The 19,011-nt window shown below is 35.2% G+C and overlaps 2 protein-coding genes and 1 non-coding gene across 5 annotated transcripts; 1 reads left to right on the top strand and 2 right to left on the bottom strand.

Annotated features, from left to right (window-relative positions):
• Window positions 1-370: 370 nt before the first annotated feature.
• Window positions 371-11,126, top strand: LOC124293519. Its single transcript, XM_046734602.1, has 4 exons — window positions 371-736; window positions 8,177-8,290; window positions 8,937-9,165; window positions 9,444-11,126. The coding sequence occupies exons 1-4, from the start codon at window positions 695-697 to the stop codon at window positions 9,752-9,754; spliced, it is 696 nt and encodes a 231-aa protein (XP_046590558.1). The 5' UTR covers window positions 371-694; the 3' UTR covers window positions 9,755-11,126.
• LOC124293772 lies at window positions 5,586-5,779 on the bottom strand. Its single transcript, XR_006903641.1, has one exon. It is a non-coding gene; the product is annotated as a U2 spliceosomal RNA (small nuclear RNA).
• LOC107217516 (melanotransferrin) lies at window positions 10,463-18,531 on the bottom strand. Of its 3 annotated transcripts, none has more exons than XM_046734600.1 (8): window positions 18,404-18,531; window positions 16,323-16,735; window positions 15,561-15,678; window positions 15,212-15,391; window positions 14,567-15,078; window positions 14,310-14,474; window positions 14,154-14,242; window positions 10,463-13,386 (listed from the first exon to the last, which is right to left on the bottom strand). In XM_046734600.1, the coding sequence occupies exons 2-8, from the start codon at window positions 16,575-16,577 to the stop codon at window positions 12,405-12,407; spliced, it is 2,301 nt and encodes a 766-aa protein (XP_046590556.1). In that variant the 5' UTR covers window positions 16,578-16,735; window positions 18,404-18,531; the 3' UTR covers window positions 10,463-12,404. The 3 variants fall into 3 exon arrangements, with proteins under 3 accessions (XP_046590556.1, XP_015510562.1, XP_046590557.1); XM_015655076.2 differs by lacking the exon at window positions 18,404-18,531 and adding an exon at window positions 18,150-18,332; XM_046734601.1 differs by lacking the exon at window positions 18,404-18,531 and adding an exon at window positions 17,367-18,086.
• Window positions 18,532-19,011: the final 480 nt, after the last annotated feature.

The following is a 19,011-nucleotide window of genomic DNA, read 5'->3' as shown; positions in this document are numbered from 1 at the left end:
ATACGACGATTTTGCCCCTTCCATTTATATCTTCGACCGTAAATATTATCGCAGAATTTTTTATCTCGTACACATCCCAGCAGCTGTAGGCAGCAAAAGAAATGTCTTTTTTTCTTTAATTTTATAACAAAATTTTCCATACAAGACAGGTCATAATATTGTGATCGTAACATATGTATATTATTACTAAATAGTACGAATTTATTTATGTTTACGTTGACGTTGACGTAACACACGGACATCAACACAATTATACGTTTACAGGTGGGAACATTCCTGTTGTATCCGCGTGTTATTTTATACGCACATGCATACAAATGAGGCTTAAAACTGCGCGGGAGTCACGAGGCGTAGCACTTGATTTTTTGTCTATTTTTTTATTGATAATTTGTATAATACATTAGAGGTATGCGTATGCAAATAGTGTATTCATGACATACTGGCATATATAGTGAGTCTGTACGAACGATTTTCCAATTATATTTAGTAGTGTGATAATTCGACATTGTATATCACGTGTATAACACTGCAGGGAAATTCTCGCTTGCTTGAATACTTAAGAGTCGTAGTCGGATACATGATCTATATATAACTGGCATACAATTTTGTTTATCAAGTATTTCGCTACTTACAAACAACCGGGGTTGCGAAATATATCGACGGTTAAATATATATACTGTAACTAGCACGTGAGATGGCATTTACGGGCGGGACAGAGCTTGGCGAAAATCTACCGGTACGACGAACATACACACTTTGCATTTGGTAAACAAGAGAATTCGAATAGAACTTGCTAATTATTCAGCCAGCGTAAATACGAATACCGATTGATGTGTCCTTGTTTACGAATAACCATACACTCGGTATATACGTATATTCATATTACGTATCTTATCCGTACAAAAATTACCAGGATGAGAAAATGAATTGTAAACAATGTAAAGTGAAACCAATAAGTATACATTCATCATAAGTCTGCACATTTTTTTATGTACCGCGTCTATATCAGTGTAAGCGTGCATTTTATATCCTAAGAAACCCATTTTTCACACAACATTATAGAGGTCGCGTATATTGCAAAAGTGCTGGGAGAAATTAGGAAACTATTTGCTGCATTGATTGGTAATAATACCACATAGCAATGGGAGTTATACTTATATCATATACTATACAGTTTGTAAAAATTTCTTGAATCCAAGGCTCTTTGTATGGATAAAATATAATCTCGTTTACGATGATTTATCCTGCTTGATTATACGGTCGAAGAGCTCCCACTTCCTTTAGTCATGCTCTATAATATGTGGGCGCTACTTCCGCCATATAAGCGTCAACATACTGGTGACTACGCAAATATTATAGGCACTGAACTATTATAGCATGTACATATGAAGAATGCCTGAAGTGCGTATGGTGCGTTCAAATTTCCTACCCGTTGGATGAGACGGATCGTCTATCCCTCTTCCTTTTTCTATGACTTCAGCTAACTGGTGGGGACTTTAAACGTATCTGCGCGTAGGCGCAATAACTTGCTCTTACTTAACGCCGAATAGATACATATATCGTTCTTGAGTAGTACTGATAACATGACGTATGTTACGTTTGTCCGGATCCTGAAACCGATGATAATGTTATGCTTAAAGCTTGTGGTTATTGTCCCGAGTCGTAAGTGTATAAACATGTTATGTTTTGATATTATGTAACTTGGATTATACGCCTCGATCCAATTATCATGTATATCAAGTATCATATTTATTTTACTTTTTTTAGTATACTATACCTCGATGTGTATAATGTACGTTCGGTTTTGCGTAAGTACCACGTAACATTACGATGTTTTTCAGAAATATCGTTTACTCATCATCATGTCAATGACGTTGAGCTCACGCGTGTGGTGGAAAAGCGACTCTGCTATTTCTTTCAGTTTTCCGTTACAAATTTCTGCAGCTTCTTTTGCAATTAAAACAATTGACACGGAAAATACGTCAAAAGTGTGAAATTTTGCTGCAGATTGTTTGGCATGTTTCTTCAATATATCTTTATTAGTTTACAGTATTTTTTTTCCACTCATCGCTTTTCCAAGCAGTATCGATTTAATAAACATTAATCGATCCAAATAATCCATGCGTTTGCATAGTCCTGAGAGCGCATTTATTCAAAACGACAATTTCGGTAATTTTTAATTCAAGAAATCCGTATTCAGGAACAATAAAAAATAATTTGAATGAATTAAATAGAGACACCGAGCAGCATAACTCACTGAGTTGCTCTTTGGTTTTGATATTTTTATCCAAGTGCTGCATGCTTCACTCAAACGTTTACAAGGACCAATGGGATATTCTTCCGATCAAAGAAGATATGGCATTGTACAGAAAAAACTAAAATCACAATGACTAACCCCCTAAATTAGGTTAAATAAAATAAATAAAAATTTGCTGGATTACATGATTTTTTTGAATTTCTTTCAGTACGCTACACTATTGTTATTGACTGCCACCAAACAAATGTAGTAGCGTTACTCCAAAATAGTTTTTGGAAAACATTGTTGCATCAAAAAAACATAACCCAACAAATCGCATCACATATGGTTAGCAGATTCTCATGAATCTAGAAATAAATATGTACTTGTTTCAAATAAATTAAACTCAACAGCATATAACATTCAAATCAATGCATCAATATTTTTGTTTCAACTAAAAAGTAGTTGTTCTGAGTGAAAAATTGTTCGAACAAAATAAACTGGAATTCAACAAAATTAGTTGTATGGTTCGATAACTTTCTCTCAGTTTATATGTCGATACTTGGTAAGAAAAAAATGTTTTAACTACTGATTTTGAACTTTTTTTTATTAATGTACAAGACGCATTATATTACTAGTGGGTAGGGGCCTAACAATACATCTAATTCATAATCATATGTCGCTTACGCGTGTTCGACTGTGGAATGAAATACCACTGAATTTTGTGGAATCAAATAGCCGGAGATTAATTGAATAATTTTCAGTAATTTCTCCCATTTTCAATTCTAGTTTAGGATGTTGAACTTCTATATTTAGGAAATACAGAATTTCGCAATGTATTTTGATCGGAAACAAATCTACATAGAATATATTATGCTACATATAGAAATGCGTATCTGCAAGATAGACGCATAATTGCAGCGCACTGGGTCAGCAATTTGCATCTGTTGCCTTTCTCCACGATTGACTTGTGCATGTACATAGAAATGTATACATAGTATAGAAATTTTTTTCAGCATAAAATTAAATAATGCATGAGTCTCAACCAGAAATCAGCCATGATATAACTTACATGAGTTTTATTTTCTATGACTATAAATTATTGCAAAAATTATACAATTCTCAACCGTACGCCGAGAAAAAAGAATTATCGAACCAATCAGCTAATTTATTTAACTTTCAGATTATTTGATTCGAACAATTTCTCACTCACACCAACCACTTTGCGATGTGATAGGTTATGGTTTTATTCATCCGACCATATTGTCGAAAAAGTATCTTGGAGTGACGCTATAACGCTCATTTGTTGGTAGACAATAATATTAGCGTATCGTAATGGAACAAAAAATCCGGTAACACAGAAATCTCTCACTATATTTACATGACATAGAGCGGTACATTTACCTGATCGCAGAACTGGCATAACACTTCAAAAAAAAAAAAAGGATCAATGAATTAGTTAATTGCATGTTTAATCCAAATAGAGGGGTTAGTGTGATTTCAGTTTTTTTCTGTACAATCCCATATCTTTTTATAGAATAAAAATATCCCATTGGTCCTTGTAATTATAATTTGAGTGAAGAGACGATTTGTTTTACATGAAGCATGCAGAGCTTGGATAAAAAATATCAAATCAGAAGAACTAACTCACAAGGGGAGGCTCAAACTTTTCTCTTACCGATTCGATTCAAACTCATGGTACATAATGTTCATTAGACCTGTCCTTAAGAAGGGCAAAATCGAATTTTAATGGTCTTACCCCCCAAACTGGTTCGAAATAATTAAAAAAAATATAATAAAAAAATAAAATAAGAGTTTGTTTTGCGGATGAAAAAATTGAACAAGAATGCATAAATTCCCTACTGTATGGCTCGTATGGTAACAGTACGTGCAGTGTTACGCTACTTGACAATTTTCTGCTGACTTAACCTGGAGTCGGGTATAAGAGGAATTGCTAACTGAATAGTCGTTTGCCCATGGTTGTATAAATGTATATTATACACGTGTCTCTAAATATCTTATAATGTAACCTGCATTGCTTGAAGTTTTTCCGAGATGTTTTGTTGTGAATTATTCTCCACGCCTCGATGGAAACCTCAAGGACATTTTTTTCGCTTCAAATACTTCACGGATGGAAAGGATTATATGAGTCAAGTGATATTCGTTTGATTTAACTAAATGCTATAGTCAAATGCGATGAACACAATGCTGACTTAATTCAACAAAATACTTTTGTCGGACCAAATATTTGTGACAACTTGATATAGAATTGAGTCAAGCCCTTGAATGACCATGCTGACTATAAATTTATTCAAGATAACACGGCGCAAGTGCCTTACAATAATGTGAACTTTCTATCAAGATAATGTCATTGAAATGACTGAAAATCTCGTTGAACGTATTTCAATCGTGTTGTTTTAAGGATATGAAATTTTTGTGTCAAAATGAATTGAGCTTGTTTAATTACATGTTTTGTTGAGTCAAGAATTCAATGATTGAAACAGGCAATGAAATTTGTTGTTACAGAAATCTTTAACATGAGTATTCTTCAATTGATACTATTTTTAAATCTGTTGAATCAAAATTTTCAGGGAACTTACACTCACCTTACCCGATATGTAACGGGTAAAACCTAACAAATTAATTCTGTATGTGTGACGAATCGACTGAACATGGGTCAATGGATACGATCACTTGCTGCCATTGTCAATTCCGATATCTCGTAACTCAGTTTTTGTCATCTAATGTGATAAGAGTGACGACACATTTATCATTGCGTTTTTTTTATCTGATATCTTAGCTCGGTTATAACTATCTCTGAAGCTACTTCCGTAGCGAGAAGGATCACCGCCTAGTGGCCGTTTACAGTACTAGTATACTGATGTTCACGATGAATATATTCTGTCCTTGTTTCGAAGCATACGGTGTTTCTTTTACCTCGCAAACAAAGTAGTGTAACTGTTTCAACTAATTACGCCAAACAAGCTCCAGTTAGATCAATAAATTATAGCATTCTTATTTCATTTGCAGTATTTAATTGCGTTAAAAGGTTAAGGGTATCGTTTAACTAATGAAGGGTGTTTTCGATTCTTTAATGAAGCACTTTATTCTTTAACTTACAATACATTATTTACTGACGGAAGACTCGATTCACACACTGATTCTGTCAGCTAGCTCCCTGCTCTCTTACATATAGGGACTGACTTCGGTCAAAGTAGTGCCGCTACCTGGTAAATTCAATTACGAGGGTCCTTAGGTGGACGGACTTACTCTCCGACATCCTCGGTTCACACACGCAATCTTGACCGATGATAATTATATTTTCGCTGGATTATTTGTGTTTTGAATAACTAACAGGCCGTGCCCCACGGTACTGCAAAGCAGGGACGACCGCGGCGGAGCCGAAGCAAGCTCCAGAAACTCTCCGCCACTTTCCAAAAAACAGTTTAATATTCTGGCTCTCCGATAGAGAGCGTATCAGATATTAAGCTGATAAGAACAGATACTACACATTGATCTTAGCTCAAAGAGCCGAGAAGCGATACTGGTAACGGCTGTCAGAATAGTACTTGAGTTTGTGAACACACAACTATTGTCGCGGGAGCGATGTGTCGCTGCGCCGCATAGCAGTGAAAAGAGGTACTCCGATGCTTTCACCCCTAAGGACCCTCGTAATTGAATTTACCAGGTAGCGGCACTACTTTGACCGAAGTCAGTCCCTATAGCTATATCTTCAGTCGGCGCAAACTATTTGAGATGCCAACTGTCGTTGAACTATTTAAAACCGGCGTAAAGTATCTTTTCAATCATTTCACGTGAGTTTCGGACTTCACACAGATCGATTACAGTGTCAATCAACGATCTACATAAAAGTGAAGATTGAAAAAAAGAACGAAACAAAAAAAAAAAAAAAGATTGGCCATATCCCAGGAAACAAAAGTTTTATCACAAAAATGGTTCCCTTCTAAACTCTAACACCCATGGAAAATTTGACGATAACCTTTCGGCCGTAACTTTCATATAAATTATTTTTAAAATCACTGTATAATCGTATCACTGAATTCGGCACATACAGATACATTCGTATATATTTGTTGTTTCGAGGTCATTACGAAAATAAAAATATCAAGCAAATATTTTCACTCCAAAAAAAATGTTGAAAAAGAATAACCTGAACGGGGGTAATTATGGCGCAAAGATTCCAAGATATGAAGAGCTAGCCATACCCAGGAACAGAGTTGATCACACCAGTAAACATGAGCCCTTCAAGGTATAATGAATACAGAAAATCGAATTAATATTCTACGTGAAAAAAAACTATACACGGTTAGTCGTACACTCGCAACCGGCGTAACAAATCACAAAACCTACCGGTTCGTAAATGTGTACAGGTAAAGAGAGGGGCATTGTCCTATCAAATAACCGATTCGATGAACAAACTTGCCCAGCCACGACGCTTGTACTCGGGAAAAATTGATAAAAAATGAAATGGGACGAAAAACCGCAAAATACTCCAAGAACTTGAATCCAGAAAAGGGTATAAATTTCGATATTAGTGCGAGACGCGTCGCCGATTGAACCGATCGCTTTAGATATGGAAACATGGTTAACAAGATTGGGGATGGAGGTTTCAGTCGAGGAAAAATTGAACTTTAATTTTTGAAATAATTTACGTGGATTATTAGGTTCATAAAAATAATAGATTTGAAAACCGCAGGTCTCATTTCGAAGTCCCCATAAAGAATACACAGTCCGAGATTTCCTGACAGTGGATATCCACGCAAGTAATGCAGCGGTATAACTGCGCTTGAAGTTAAGCAATTTATTATACGTTTCTGAAGGACTGGGTATCATCGTCGGCGCATAACGGCAACTCAACGGTAATCCAGCCTGCTGTAACTGGGAAACAAAAATCAGTTGTTCATGATTCCATAATAAAAATTATCTGGATGGATCTTGTTTGCTTCCTCATTGCCACCTAATCTAAATCACCGTTAAAATCTGTATCAAAATATCGATCTGTTTTTCAGTGTCGTGAAAATAACTTATTTCCACAAGCTCTACATAGTGTGAGTCATCTATAACACGTGAACGTGCTGAATTCGTACATGCAGTTTTTTGTCACCATGTCAAAATTTTCCAGACTATAATTTCTTACTCCTCAAAAAAATTATTATAAATGCCGTAAACCTGCCAATATACACAAAAAAATACCCGCCTAACAATAAATGCAACGAGGTCTTTACGCAAACACATTTTGCACAGGAAATTGTGTGCATACAAGTTCACAGTGTGTCTGGGCTATCTGAACATATTATTATCATCGTAAAGATACAAAAAACCTTTCAACATCATCAAGAAGATTCGTATATCAGATATGTCTCACACCGTGAATGTCATCAGGAACACAATGTCAAGCGATTCGACTCAAGCTTCAAGCTCAAGTTCTTCTTCCAAGTACGCAATATTTCACATATCATTCAATAAAAGCATTAGGTTACTTGTCAGATGATGAACCGATAAACGTGTAGATGATCTCTTTTAGTCGGAAATTACATATTTCATGCTGTACAAGCAATAGCTTCTATTCCTATATTGCTGTACAATGTGGCAAGTATATTTTGTTGGACCTTAAAAAAACTAGACAATTTTCAATTTATAGTACCGGTTTTCTATACGGGGCACTCGCGGAGGCTCAGACACAAAGAAATCGACAAATGAAGATGAAACCAAACTGGAATTGTCCGAGGAAAACGATTAAAAGTGTCGACTTAATAGGTAGAATTGAAGCAGGGCTGAACTTGGAATTTAGGAAACTCCCGACAAAGAGAACTGTGTCGAAGGCAATTTTACATGATAGATATTAACCCCGTTAAATATCACGTCAGGTTTGGTGTGCATTGTGTAAAATATACGATTGGATGTTTTTATCGTCCATAGAAATACAAGAAGAAGACGACTGAACGTGTGAAACGTTACAAACGCCTTCTCGAACTCGCAAAACCGAAATCAATTGCATCCCAGGAACGCCCAAATTCTACTACTTCCTTAAAGGTAAGCGGAAGACTTACGATTTAATATTACGATTTTAATCGAAGAGTATTCTTGGATCTTATCAGATTTTATCAGATCTTATAGCCTAACAAGTAGCAATTTGAGTTCAACTGCCTTGTTCTTTTAATTATTTAGCCAGTGAATACGAGAAACGTCGAACGTTTAGATTGCTCACCATTATCTGAAATGACATTACGAAACTTTGGCGTTTTATTTAAAAAAACTGCTGTTTGTCCTTGATACGCATATCGGTCGATGAGATAAATTCGTTAAAATTTAAGTGTCATGCCTTACCAATAATCGTATGCAAAATTGATACGAAAGTTTGGCAATTAAAGTAAAACCAAACTGGTGATAGTTTCATAGATTTTGAACACGTAAGCAATCGTGTCAATTTATATAGTGGGATATGAAAAAAATTATGATAATATTGACAGAACCCGGTGGAAAATTCATAGACTTGACATAAAGATTATATTTACCACCGCATGATCAAATCATATCAGAAATCATTAAATTACAATATTATTTGTTGTACTTGTGTATATATTACAATTAAAAGCGTTTTTAACCGTTTCCGAGTCCCCGGAAAACTTTCGAAATCCTATTTTCGTAAGTTCTCTGACTTTCGTTTTATCTTCTACAGCGGATAAAAAAATCAAACTTCAAAAATCGCGGCGCTCTCAAGCTGTTCAATTCGGCAAAAGTTTTGGATGCAACTGAAGATATCAAGTGTGAAACTCTCCCAACAAAGAAGTCAGTGCTGGGATACAAGATAAGCGAACGTACTGCCAGACTGGCGGAGCCGAGAATACGCTTCGAAATGGGAATCCGCTCACCAGGAACGGTGCAAGAATCAGCGTTATTCGCCACAGGTTCGATTTCGATAAGTTGAAACATTATTGGAACAAATATTTTTAGTAAGATTTTCGAAAAATCGAGATAGCTAGTAGATATTATACTTTTTGCTTTTATTTGATTTTGACAGCACTATTAATTCTTCGCGTCGATGATTGGAACCAAAATGTTTTGCAGCTTTCCTATTTCGGTAGATAATTTTAATTCATACGGAATAGAAGTTAAAAAACACTTAAAGTTTAAACCCGCCGTCATTTCGACTCTCTGTAATTTCATAATACTTATCTTAATACAGCATCGAAAAGACTCATCGAGCTTGCGACGCCAAAGAATAGCACGCAGCGAACAGACCTACCGCAAGGAAAAAGTCCAAATATAATATCTAATTCCAGCGTCAGTCGAAATGCTCTAAAAGCCACCTGCACCTCAAGGATCGCGAAACTCTCCGTACCTAAACACTCCAAGTCGCCAATTAATGCCAATGAAAATACGAAAGCCAATCATGGTGATACTACTGCCATTCCAATAAAACCTCCACTGGCCAAAGAAGCTTTTGAAAAACAGAGAGAGAAAAAACGCTTTGCTATTCACGGAGAAATGAAATGAACAGTTGTTAGTTTTGGGAGAATTTTCGAAGAATTCGAACGTACCACATACCGATACCTAATAACAACGGAAAAACTTGCGTTTGCAATGAGAATGCTTACTGGCATCATGTTCAAAATAGTAAAAATAATAGTTTCTTGTCCTTTATTTTATACTTGTATCGATTAAAACATATACCGTTCTATGATTTTATTTGTCGAACTATTTTTATATACACTAATATTATAAGTAATTGAAACTTTTATTAATACATAAAATCTCACTTCTACAATGTATTTGGCTAGTTTTTCTAGTTCATCCAAGCTCACAAAAACTAAAAGATCGACTTTCTAAATTGACTTTGATATAAGAGAATCTTGAAAGCTTCAGAAACGAGTTCCGAAGTTTGGAAAAACAAGTTCTCAAATATTTTTGAAGTCAAGACATGAACTCTAAGCATTCAAAACATCAATTCAAGCAAATACTTTCGGTCAAATGTTTCATTTCGATTTTCTGTACCTAAAAGTAGTTTCTGATAGTTGGTTTTCTAATGTGATTGTTCAAATATTAAAACAATTTATACGGACCGTAAGTTCCACTATATATTTTTGTTCTGTAAAAGTTGAAATTATAACAAAAGTCTGAGGCTGAAATACCGAAAAGAACAATATAGTTATCAATCGGTAAATTGTATGAATATAATACAATAAGAGATGCGACAATGGAAAATTTAAAAATAGGCTTGTTTTTATTACTTTCATACACATGAAAAAATGGAGGCTTATACTATGATATATTTATTCAAGGCACTAAAGATATTTGCTTAAGCATCATACTGATGATCGCATATAAAAATGTTACACATATAAATCTAGATAAAGGATTGCATTTTATCGTAGTAATACAATTCTATATTTGCATAATTGTACATGCATAATAAATAGCTCTTACACTATGTACAAAAATTGGACGGATTCGATTACATTGCATATAGACGAGCATTTTAGTTATAAAATATCGTTTACGTTACATTCAAACGGTCTTGTTTCAACTCACCGTATGGTTCTTAAAATTCTAATATATATTCTGATTTTCGTTTCTAATAATAAACATTAAGTAGAGATTTATAATCATTGATGAGTTATTTGTTACTTTATTTTGATATTCGGCGAGATAGAATTCGTAATAGACAGAAGATAAAACGTGAAACAGACGCTCAAAAACGTCGCTAATTCCTGGTGTCGTGATTGTTGGTAAAACTTTTCTTATTGAATAATTTGAACACTTGCTTATACATATATTATACATATATGTAAGTGTGAGCTACCATTTCAGACTTTATTTTTTAACCTTTAGTTTCACCTAACAAGTGTAATTGCTTTTAAGTGAAACGCAGAATTGAAAAAAAAAATTCATTTCAACATTATTAAAAAAAACGTATTATAATACGAAATTTTGTATTCTTTCCAATCGTCTTTAAAGGCACATAAATTTAATTTAGAAAAGCAAAAGACTTTTTAAGATTTTACAACAATCAATACTTATTTCTAGCTTGTAAATCAAAAGCTGATTATGGTCTTTATCTAAGGCTTGGAAGAAAAAACGTATGAGTAAGAAACAAAGTTTAGAAAGTGACATATACCTTCAATTTCTTTTTTCCCCTGAATTGGATGTTTTAGTCGCAAAAAAAGTAGATTTGTTTCTAGATAATCTAGTGTACCATACAAATCTTGAATTCCGAAAAATTAGGAATATTCAAGTCTTTGGAGAATATTATCGATACTTCAAATCTGTGCAGTCCTTGGGAATTTTAGTTCGGCCTAAATATAATGTGGAGTAGGACTAAAAATCAAAATATATAGTGCGAAATAGAGCTGCCCTAATGTATATACCGTATTATATGCTAACTACAAGTAAATTGTTAGTCATATTTTTTTTAACAAGATAAAAAATTCGTAAATGAATTATGCTCGAGTATAATTGATATTTCAAAAGCTGCCTGTAAAGTGACCGAGGTATTCACATTAAATTAAGCTGCCAACCAACTCTGCCAAATTCTCTGATCTTTCCAGGTTTCCAAGACTAAAAATTCATTTTCTCCACACGATTTTAGCAAAATCGTTTAAATACACTATGCACACTGATCTGTGTATATAGAGATCAGTGACTATGCAGCAAAATTTCGTACACGAAATAAAAATTGCTCACATTGTATTACCAATTTTCTTACAAGTACAATCGAATTTTATGAAAAAAAAATGGTCTGTAAATGGTAAAATAAGAAAAAACCTAGCACAATACAATGTCTATAAAATAACTCTTTGTTACCGAAGTAGAACTATAGTTTCAAAAATATCAAGAATATGTAAATTTCAGGCTTGTAATAGACTTTACTGACGTTTCCAGTAACTCGAAAATTTCAATAACTGCTATAGTTTTTGTGATACTTCCTGGAACTGTGAATGAAAGCATAGTTGTGACCCAAGCATTATGTACCTCAAACAGTAAAAAGTATAATTGTAAATGAGATTCAGTTGCGTGAATTGACGTGTACTCAGTCTTTGGAGTTCGGAAATCGGAAATTCGTAATATTTGTGTCATTTGCACAATACGGTACGGGTAAATAAAAAAAATTAGATAAACACAAGCTAATGGTAAGATGATTTTGATTTTAGCTGCCTAGTAGTGTAGCCAAGAATCCCATAGCGATTGATCCGCTGATAGTATACTGAATAGCAGAGGCACCAGCGTTACAGTCAGTGATTCTCCTAGCCCTCATAAAATCAGGTCCCACATACGCGCTAAACTGTCTCTTCTCAGGTGGGATAACGACAAGCTGTTGAGCAGCATCTTGGAAAATTAGATCACTATAAGGTGGTGGGCTGTAGAACATACTGAAACTGAACTCATCGGGATCTTTCCTGCCATAATATTGCTGCGCATAAACAAATAGATTGATATAAGCGTTGATTTCGGTTTCATTATACCCGTAATATCCGCTTCGTGCTACGATTGCATTGGCCGCAACCTTTCCGAGGTTACATTCCATGTACTGTCCCGTAGGTCGTCGCGTTCCGTCTGGACATAATAGCTCGAAATCTTTAGTGAACGTGTTTCGAGCCCAAGTTGATCTGCGCTTACCGTCGGTATTTTCGGCGACTGTTGTATGCTTGACAAAAGCAACATTGCCTCCACCTTCGACTAAACATCTGAAAGCACCGGTGTATCCAAAATAATCTTCAGAAGCATCTCGGCGGCAGTATCTGAAGCTCACTCCGTGGCACAAGTCACACATATTATCGTACGGCACTCCGGTATTATATTCGGTGCTCAGAGCACCGGGTATACAAGATTTAGTAAAATATTCTGCAGCTGCGCGCACCGAATCACATCCATAGCCTCTTATCCAGCCGTTTGAAATCAAATAAGCCAAGGGATAGACCCAGCCTGCTGCAGTGTTTATTCCGGGATGACAAGTGTATTTATTTTTCAAATATGTCAAATCCGTGCTTGGATCTTCTTCCTTGGCTACAGCCACAACGTAGTAGTCAGGGCTGCCCAGATTATAGACTTCAGAAATGAACGGAATGAGTCCGTATCGCAGACCCGCTGTGTAAACGTCACTAGCATCCAGCACTGTCACGTCGGCATCTCTGGTAAAAAAAAAACAACAGGAAATTGAACAATATTATTGTTAGTTAAATTTATCACGAAATTTTTGTTACTTTCTGTTGGCATTATATATTCATCACAAGTTAGATTTCAAGTAGATAATAGTTGTGTTGTCTATTGTAGACTCAACCACTTAAGTGCCAAGGCGTCATAGCAATGTCAAGCACGCCTCTGACATTAGTGCCAAAATCGCGAAATGGCGTCGTGAAATAATTCAATGTTTTGGGTGTTTCAGGTGAATATTTACTTTTGAAAGCACAGGTTTCAAATATTTTTGAGGTCAAGGAATCAGATTATTACCATAAAAAGATATTTTTCCCTAGCATTCATAGTTTTGAGGCGTCGAAAGTTGACGAATTTTTGATCATTTTCTCAAATGGCATCATAGAAGAAAAATATAATTTTCTTCTTTCGGAATGGATTTTTTTTTTTTGAAAAACACTGAACACTATTTTTGAGTTCAATTACGCAATTTTAAGAATTACCGAGTCAATGTGAAATTGCGTATTTTGATTGCGTATAATTATTTTATGACACCATATCGCGATTTCTGGCACTAATATCACAAGCGTGCTTGACGTCGCTATGACATTGTGGCACTTAAGTGGTTAATACAGTATGAAATCGAAGTATAAAAATTTTTGTTTGAAAAATCAATTCGTAATTATAAAATTCATTTTCACGTTATTCTTGTGTTGCTATCTCCTCAGGTTGATATTAAATTTGAAGATCTCCGAGATTTACTCACCCATTTTGTATAGCTTGCATGCAATGTATCTGACTGTGACCCTTATAGCAGACCATTTCTGGTTTTAACAACTGTGCTTTCAACGCGATCTGGAATCAAATGTTTTTTATAATTATAAAATATTCACATAGAATAATTGAATTCATTAATATTTACCCTCATTTTAATACACTTTTCCATTTCAGGCTCAGAAGTTACGCACAAAGTCATCCTGTTCACTGGACAATGTCTAACAGCCAAAATATCATTCAGGGATTGTCCAAGATATTGTGGATAGTTTTGATCCTTTTCAGCTAACGGATGAAACTCTCTGGCAGAATCCTGATGAAATATAATCATTGTTAGGGGAAATAATGGTGGCATGAAATTTAAAATAAAGACTCTTCAGACAATAAGTTCAAATTGGCAATTACCGAAAATAACAAATTATGATGTTCTCCGTATCTTGGAGATGATTCGAACAAGTCGAAATTCTCCAGAGGAAGTATGTCAGCTATATTAGGATTCCCCGCTTGTCTGTTCGAAGGGTTCGGTCCGTAATTGTTTCCTTGCTCAAAATTGTTGTCCGTTCCATTGCGATAATAAAAATTTCTGTTACCAGAAAAGTTACCGTTATAATTACGATCGTCGAATCTATCATAACCTTGTCGGTTGTCAAAACCGGGTCTGATCTCGTAACCATCTCGATTTCCGAATCGATTGTCGTTCATAAATGAGGAATTTGAATTTGAATATGACTTGGAAAATTCCTGACTAGCTGTTATCAGAAATTTTTGATACAGTTTACGCATGTTCACATGCGTCGCGGATGAAGTAATAATCGCTCGCGACGGTACACTACCCCAATTACAATTACGAAAATCGTCAACTGGCCTCCGACTTCCATCAGTGCATAGCAGTTCAAATTGATCCTTGCTAGGTGTATCTATAAAATAATCAATTAATCAACACTTCATATTCAATATCTTGTCAAGGTGATGCCACGATAATTGTTAAGGATGTTATGAGACTTAAATTTCAAAAATACAAAACTTTCGTGTATTGATACTTGAACTTACTCAAATCAAGAGTATTCGAGGTCATCTCTTGCACTGTTGTATCAACAAGGAATGCTATGTCTCCAGCTTCAAGTAAGCATTTGAAAGCACCTTCGTATCCAGCATATGGATCTGCGCTAGTACATTTTCCACCTGGTACTTTACCTATACAGAGCTTACACAATTGATCGGAATTGTCACCTGAAAAATGATAAAGATAATTGAATTTCTTCCGATGTTCATTGAAAATAAATATTCTATACAGGAAATATGAATATTTGATAGTAACATTTATATTGCCAAAATGATATTCATTTCAATATTATAATAAATCAAAGCTCATCTTATTACAGGAATCATTGCTACTTACCTAACGGATTATATTTATCAATCAAAGCATTAATGGCACAGCTTGGACCAAAGTAATTTATTGTTGATTTCACATGGTTGTTGCAGTCAATCACTTCCATTCCACCTTGTTCCATTAACTGAAAGTACAAATTATGATCGTTCACTGATTTTTGATTTTGTCCACATACATGGAATCACCACAGAGAGAAATTTCTAATTACAGTTGCTACACAGTCTTTAACTATTTTAGTTTTCTACCATAAATGAAAAAATATAGATTTGGGTACAAAATGAAAATTAGTTGTGTAGCTGCAACCAGGAAGTCTGGTATGTGTTACTATTCTTTTAGATTACAATCATTCGTACTATATTTTCTTAAAAGTAATACGCTAATTTGATGTTGACGCAACAATGAATTAAAGTTAACGCCTTACTTATCTACAAAAATGTAGTAAACTGAATAGGTTTTGTTGCAATAACTAGAAAATGTAGTATTGATAACTATACAACAATATATAAATAACATAATCACACTAAATATTTTCTTGTACCATATTGTCTTGTAATTCCAACTGAATTGAATTTTTTCTCATTATCATAATGAGATCCGTAAACTAGAGTTTTATAGTATCTGCGAGAAATGATGTTTTTCAGTAATTGAGAAAGAAATGACAACTAATTACAGAGTCGGATGGTACCAATCGCGTTACATATTAACTGATTATGAGTGAACATTTTTGTTTCTGTGCGCTGTAAGCTAGTAAAACAAATCATGACATACCGTGTGTATCGGAATGACCCAGCCAGCCTGGGTTCCTACTCCTGCAAAGCAAGCCTTTTTACCTCTGAGATCCCTAAGGGAGAGAACATCAGGCAGTGAGCCTTTCTTTACTACCGCTACCGCATACTGATTGATTAATCCGCTAACGAGTTTTTCTTGCATAATCGGTAGAAGACTGTGGTATCTTCCAGCAATGAATACTTCTCCAGGATCTAATGTGGTCAGGTGTGCTTTTTCTTCGTCGAGCATGGTCATGCAGGCCTCTTCGTTGAAGGCTTGTTTGCATGATAAAGCTATATCCCTGGCTGTAAAACTGGATATCTTCTGGTCCACCGCTTTGGAGAACGCTTCACACTTTCGCTGTTCAGCATCCGATACCGTGCACCAAACGATGGTGTTGTTAATCAATAGACCTGCAAGAACAGGTTATAAGGCATATTTAGTACACCTTTTATCCGAACATATCACAATTGAAAATTGATTAAATAAAGATTTAAATTTTCAACAAATGAACTAGGTTTATTCATGTTAATATGATTGATACAATTTTATCTTAATAAAGAGCAAATATTGAAAATCGTAGAGTTTGGTTGAGAAGGTTTAGTTGTTAGCAATGTAAAGCAAATTAGATTAATGCCAAAATCATCTAATTCAAATGCTTTGAGAACAATTGTGCAGACCTCAGAAGAATGATCATCGAAGACTTAACCCTAATCAGTCAGTGCAAATTTACGAGTTTTTAATTTTTATCTATACAGAAGGGATATTTTTGCAATCAAATTCAATTTCATTAATTTCAGTTGAACCTGGCGACGTTTTCTTTTTTTTTACTTCTTAAATTGCAATAATTTTTTTACTGATACAACTGACAAATCACAAACCCTCATGATATAAAACAAAATCAGATAATAGAAGTACAAATGAACTTATGAATAAGCATTGTATGAGAGGAATTACTGGAATTTGATGCAGGTAATTATAACACTGGTGCACAAAAACAATAGAAATGATGCAGTAATGAAAAACAGAAAAGAACAAGCTTACAATCCTTTTAGGTATTACATGGTGTTATTTCATCAATCATACAAATTTCCCATGAGAAGTTGAAAATGATTTTATTCATGATTCTGGAACAGAGAATGAGTCACGCGCGACCGAACGTGCGTACAATGCATACGGCGAGAGTGTTAAGCCACGCCCCATAAGCGTAATTTCTAATACGGCTGATCTGAAAATTGATCTGTGAAGCTTAAGAGCGTAAAGGCTTGACGTTCATTTTCATAAGAATTTTCATAAATCGCATAGATCGATCGGAATCTATCATCGTGTATGACAGCGCGTAATGATATAATATTACAATCGGTCACGATGTATTGAGTAGCATCCACCATTGACACGAAACAAGAAACAAAACAAAACAATAACGATATCAAACATAAATTGAAGTGTTAATTGTCGCAATTATTTTTATATACGAGTTGAATTCTAATTCTTCAAACGCGCATGACAAAAGATGAATCAACTCTGCTCGAGGATTATGAATCAATTTACTACTATGAATCGTTTTAAAAGTAACGGTTTCGCAATCATCCGGTTTGCGATTTACTGATACCGATGTTTTTGTTATTAGTAATCGACATTGGTGCGCATTAAAAAAGATGATTGTTATATCGATTATTCATGCGTGGGATTATTCGTATCGTTTTATCTGATACGAGTCTCCCTTAGCTATCATTTAACGCAACGTAAAGGATGGGCACTACATTCACTACTCTGAGACAACATATCAGTGACTGGACAAATGTTTGGACGGAGATAATTCTGTACCATTTGTAGCTTGGAATATCTGATAAACCACAAGCAAGCTGATTAGCAACCACATCCTCGAACCGCAATCCATTCTTACGTTCAATTAACAACACAACATTAAAACGAACACGTAACTGACAACACCCAACATCAACGACGCGCTGTACAGCGCTTCAGCTGTGGCACGCTCTCGTGGTTTATTCGGATTTTCAGTTATTCGGTGAGTTGCAGATAGCCACTGTCAGGTAGCAGCAGCTTCGTGTTATACATACCTCGGCAGGTTTCTCTCTGCTTTCCATTTACATGACTTTGGTGTCGACGACGGTTTTACATCATAGAGATATAAGAATAGAGTACGTGAGTTAGCCGATACGACCAGCACGCAATAGAAAGAGAGAGATAGAAATATCGATTTTGACGTAAAATTTTTTCAGCACTAATACAAATAGAGTTTACGTCATCAGATGCAAAGTGCAAGTCTCCACGATTTTTTAGTTTAGTTAATTTGGAATTGCTGCTGTTATCAGTATTCCCTTCTATCATAGCAACGCACTGTTTACAATGAATTTTATTCTTTAATGAAAATACTGTAGAACCGCTAATATGTTTGACTACTTCATCGATATATTCTGTGGAACACCAACCTCCTTTTTTGGTATAATCATATCCAAATAGAGTACGAAGCAGGTTATGTTTGTGTCAACACCTTCGGCACGCCAGCGCATGCGTGATTAGACAAAGACAACCAGACTCCCCAGTTGTTCTCTCGCTTTCTATCGCGTGCTGGTTTTCACTTATGTGCGCTCCTGTGGCTGACGTACCTTATTCTTATATCTGTCTTACATACAGGACTGGCAACGAAGCCAATTTTCTACAGAGC

This window comes from Neodiprion lecontei, chromosome 3, assembly GCF_021901455.1.
Source record: "Neodiprion lecontei isolate iyNeoLeco1 chromosome 3, iyNeoLeco1.1, whole genome shotgun sequence".
Classification (NCBI taxonomy): domain Eukaryota; kingdom Metazoa; phylum Arthropoda; class Insecta; order Hymenoptera; family Diprionidae; genus Neodiprion; species Neodiprion lecontei.
Note: the sequence above shows the minus strand (reverse complement) of the source record. Positions and strands in the feature narration are given on the sequence as shown.

Excerpts from the sequence above, each read along its gene's own strand:
- LOC107217516 (XM_015655076.2), bottom strand. The coding sequence starts at position 18,222 with ATGGATTGCGGTTCGAGGATGTGGTTGCTAATCAGCTTGCTTGTGGTT. Across the intron at positions 16,736-18,149 it reads GATATTCCAAGCTACAAATG|GTCTATTGATTAACAACACC; the intron begins GTACAGAATTAT and ends CTGTTCTTGCAG. Across the intron at positions 14,243-14,309 it reads AAAAGTGTATTAAAATGAGG|ATCGCGTTGAAAGCACAGTT; the intron begins GTAAATATTAAT and ends ATTTGATTCCAG.
- LOC124293519 (XM_046734602.1), top strand. The coding sequence starts at position 695 with ATGGCATTTACGGGCGGGACAGAGCTTGGCGAAAATCTACCG. Across the intron at positions 737-8,176 it reads AGCTTGGCGAAAATCTACCG|AAATACAAGAAGAAGACGAC; the intron begins GTACGACGAACA and ends TATCGTCCATAG. Across the intron at positions 8,291-8,936 it reads ATTCTACTACTTCCTTAAAG|CGGATAAAAAAATCAAACTT; the intron begins GTAAGCGGAAGA and ends TATCTTCTACAG.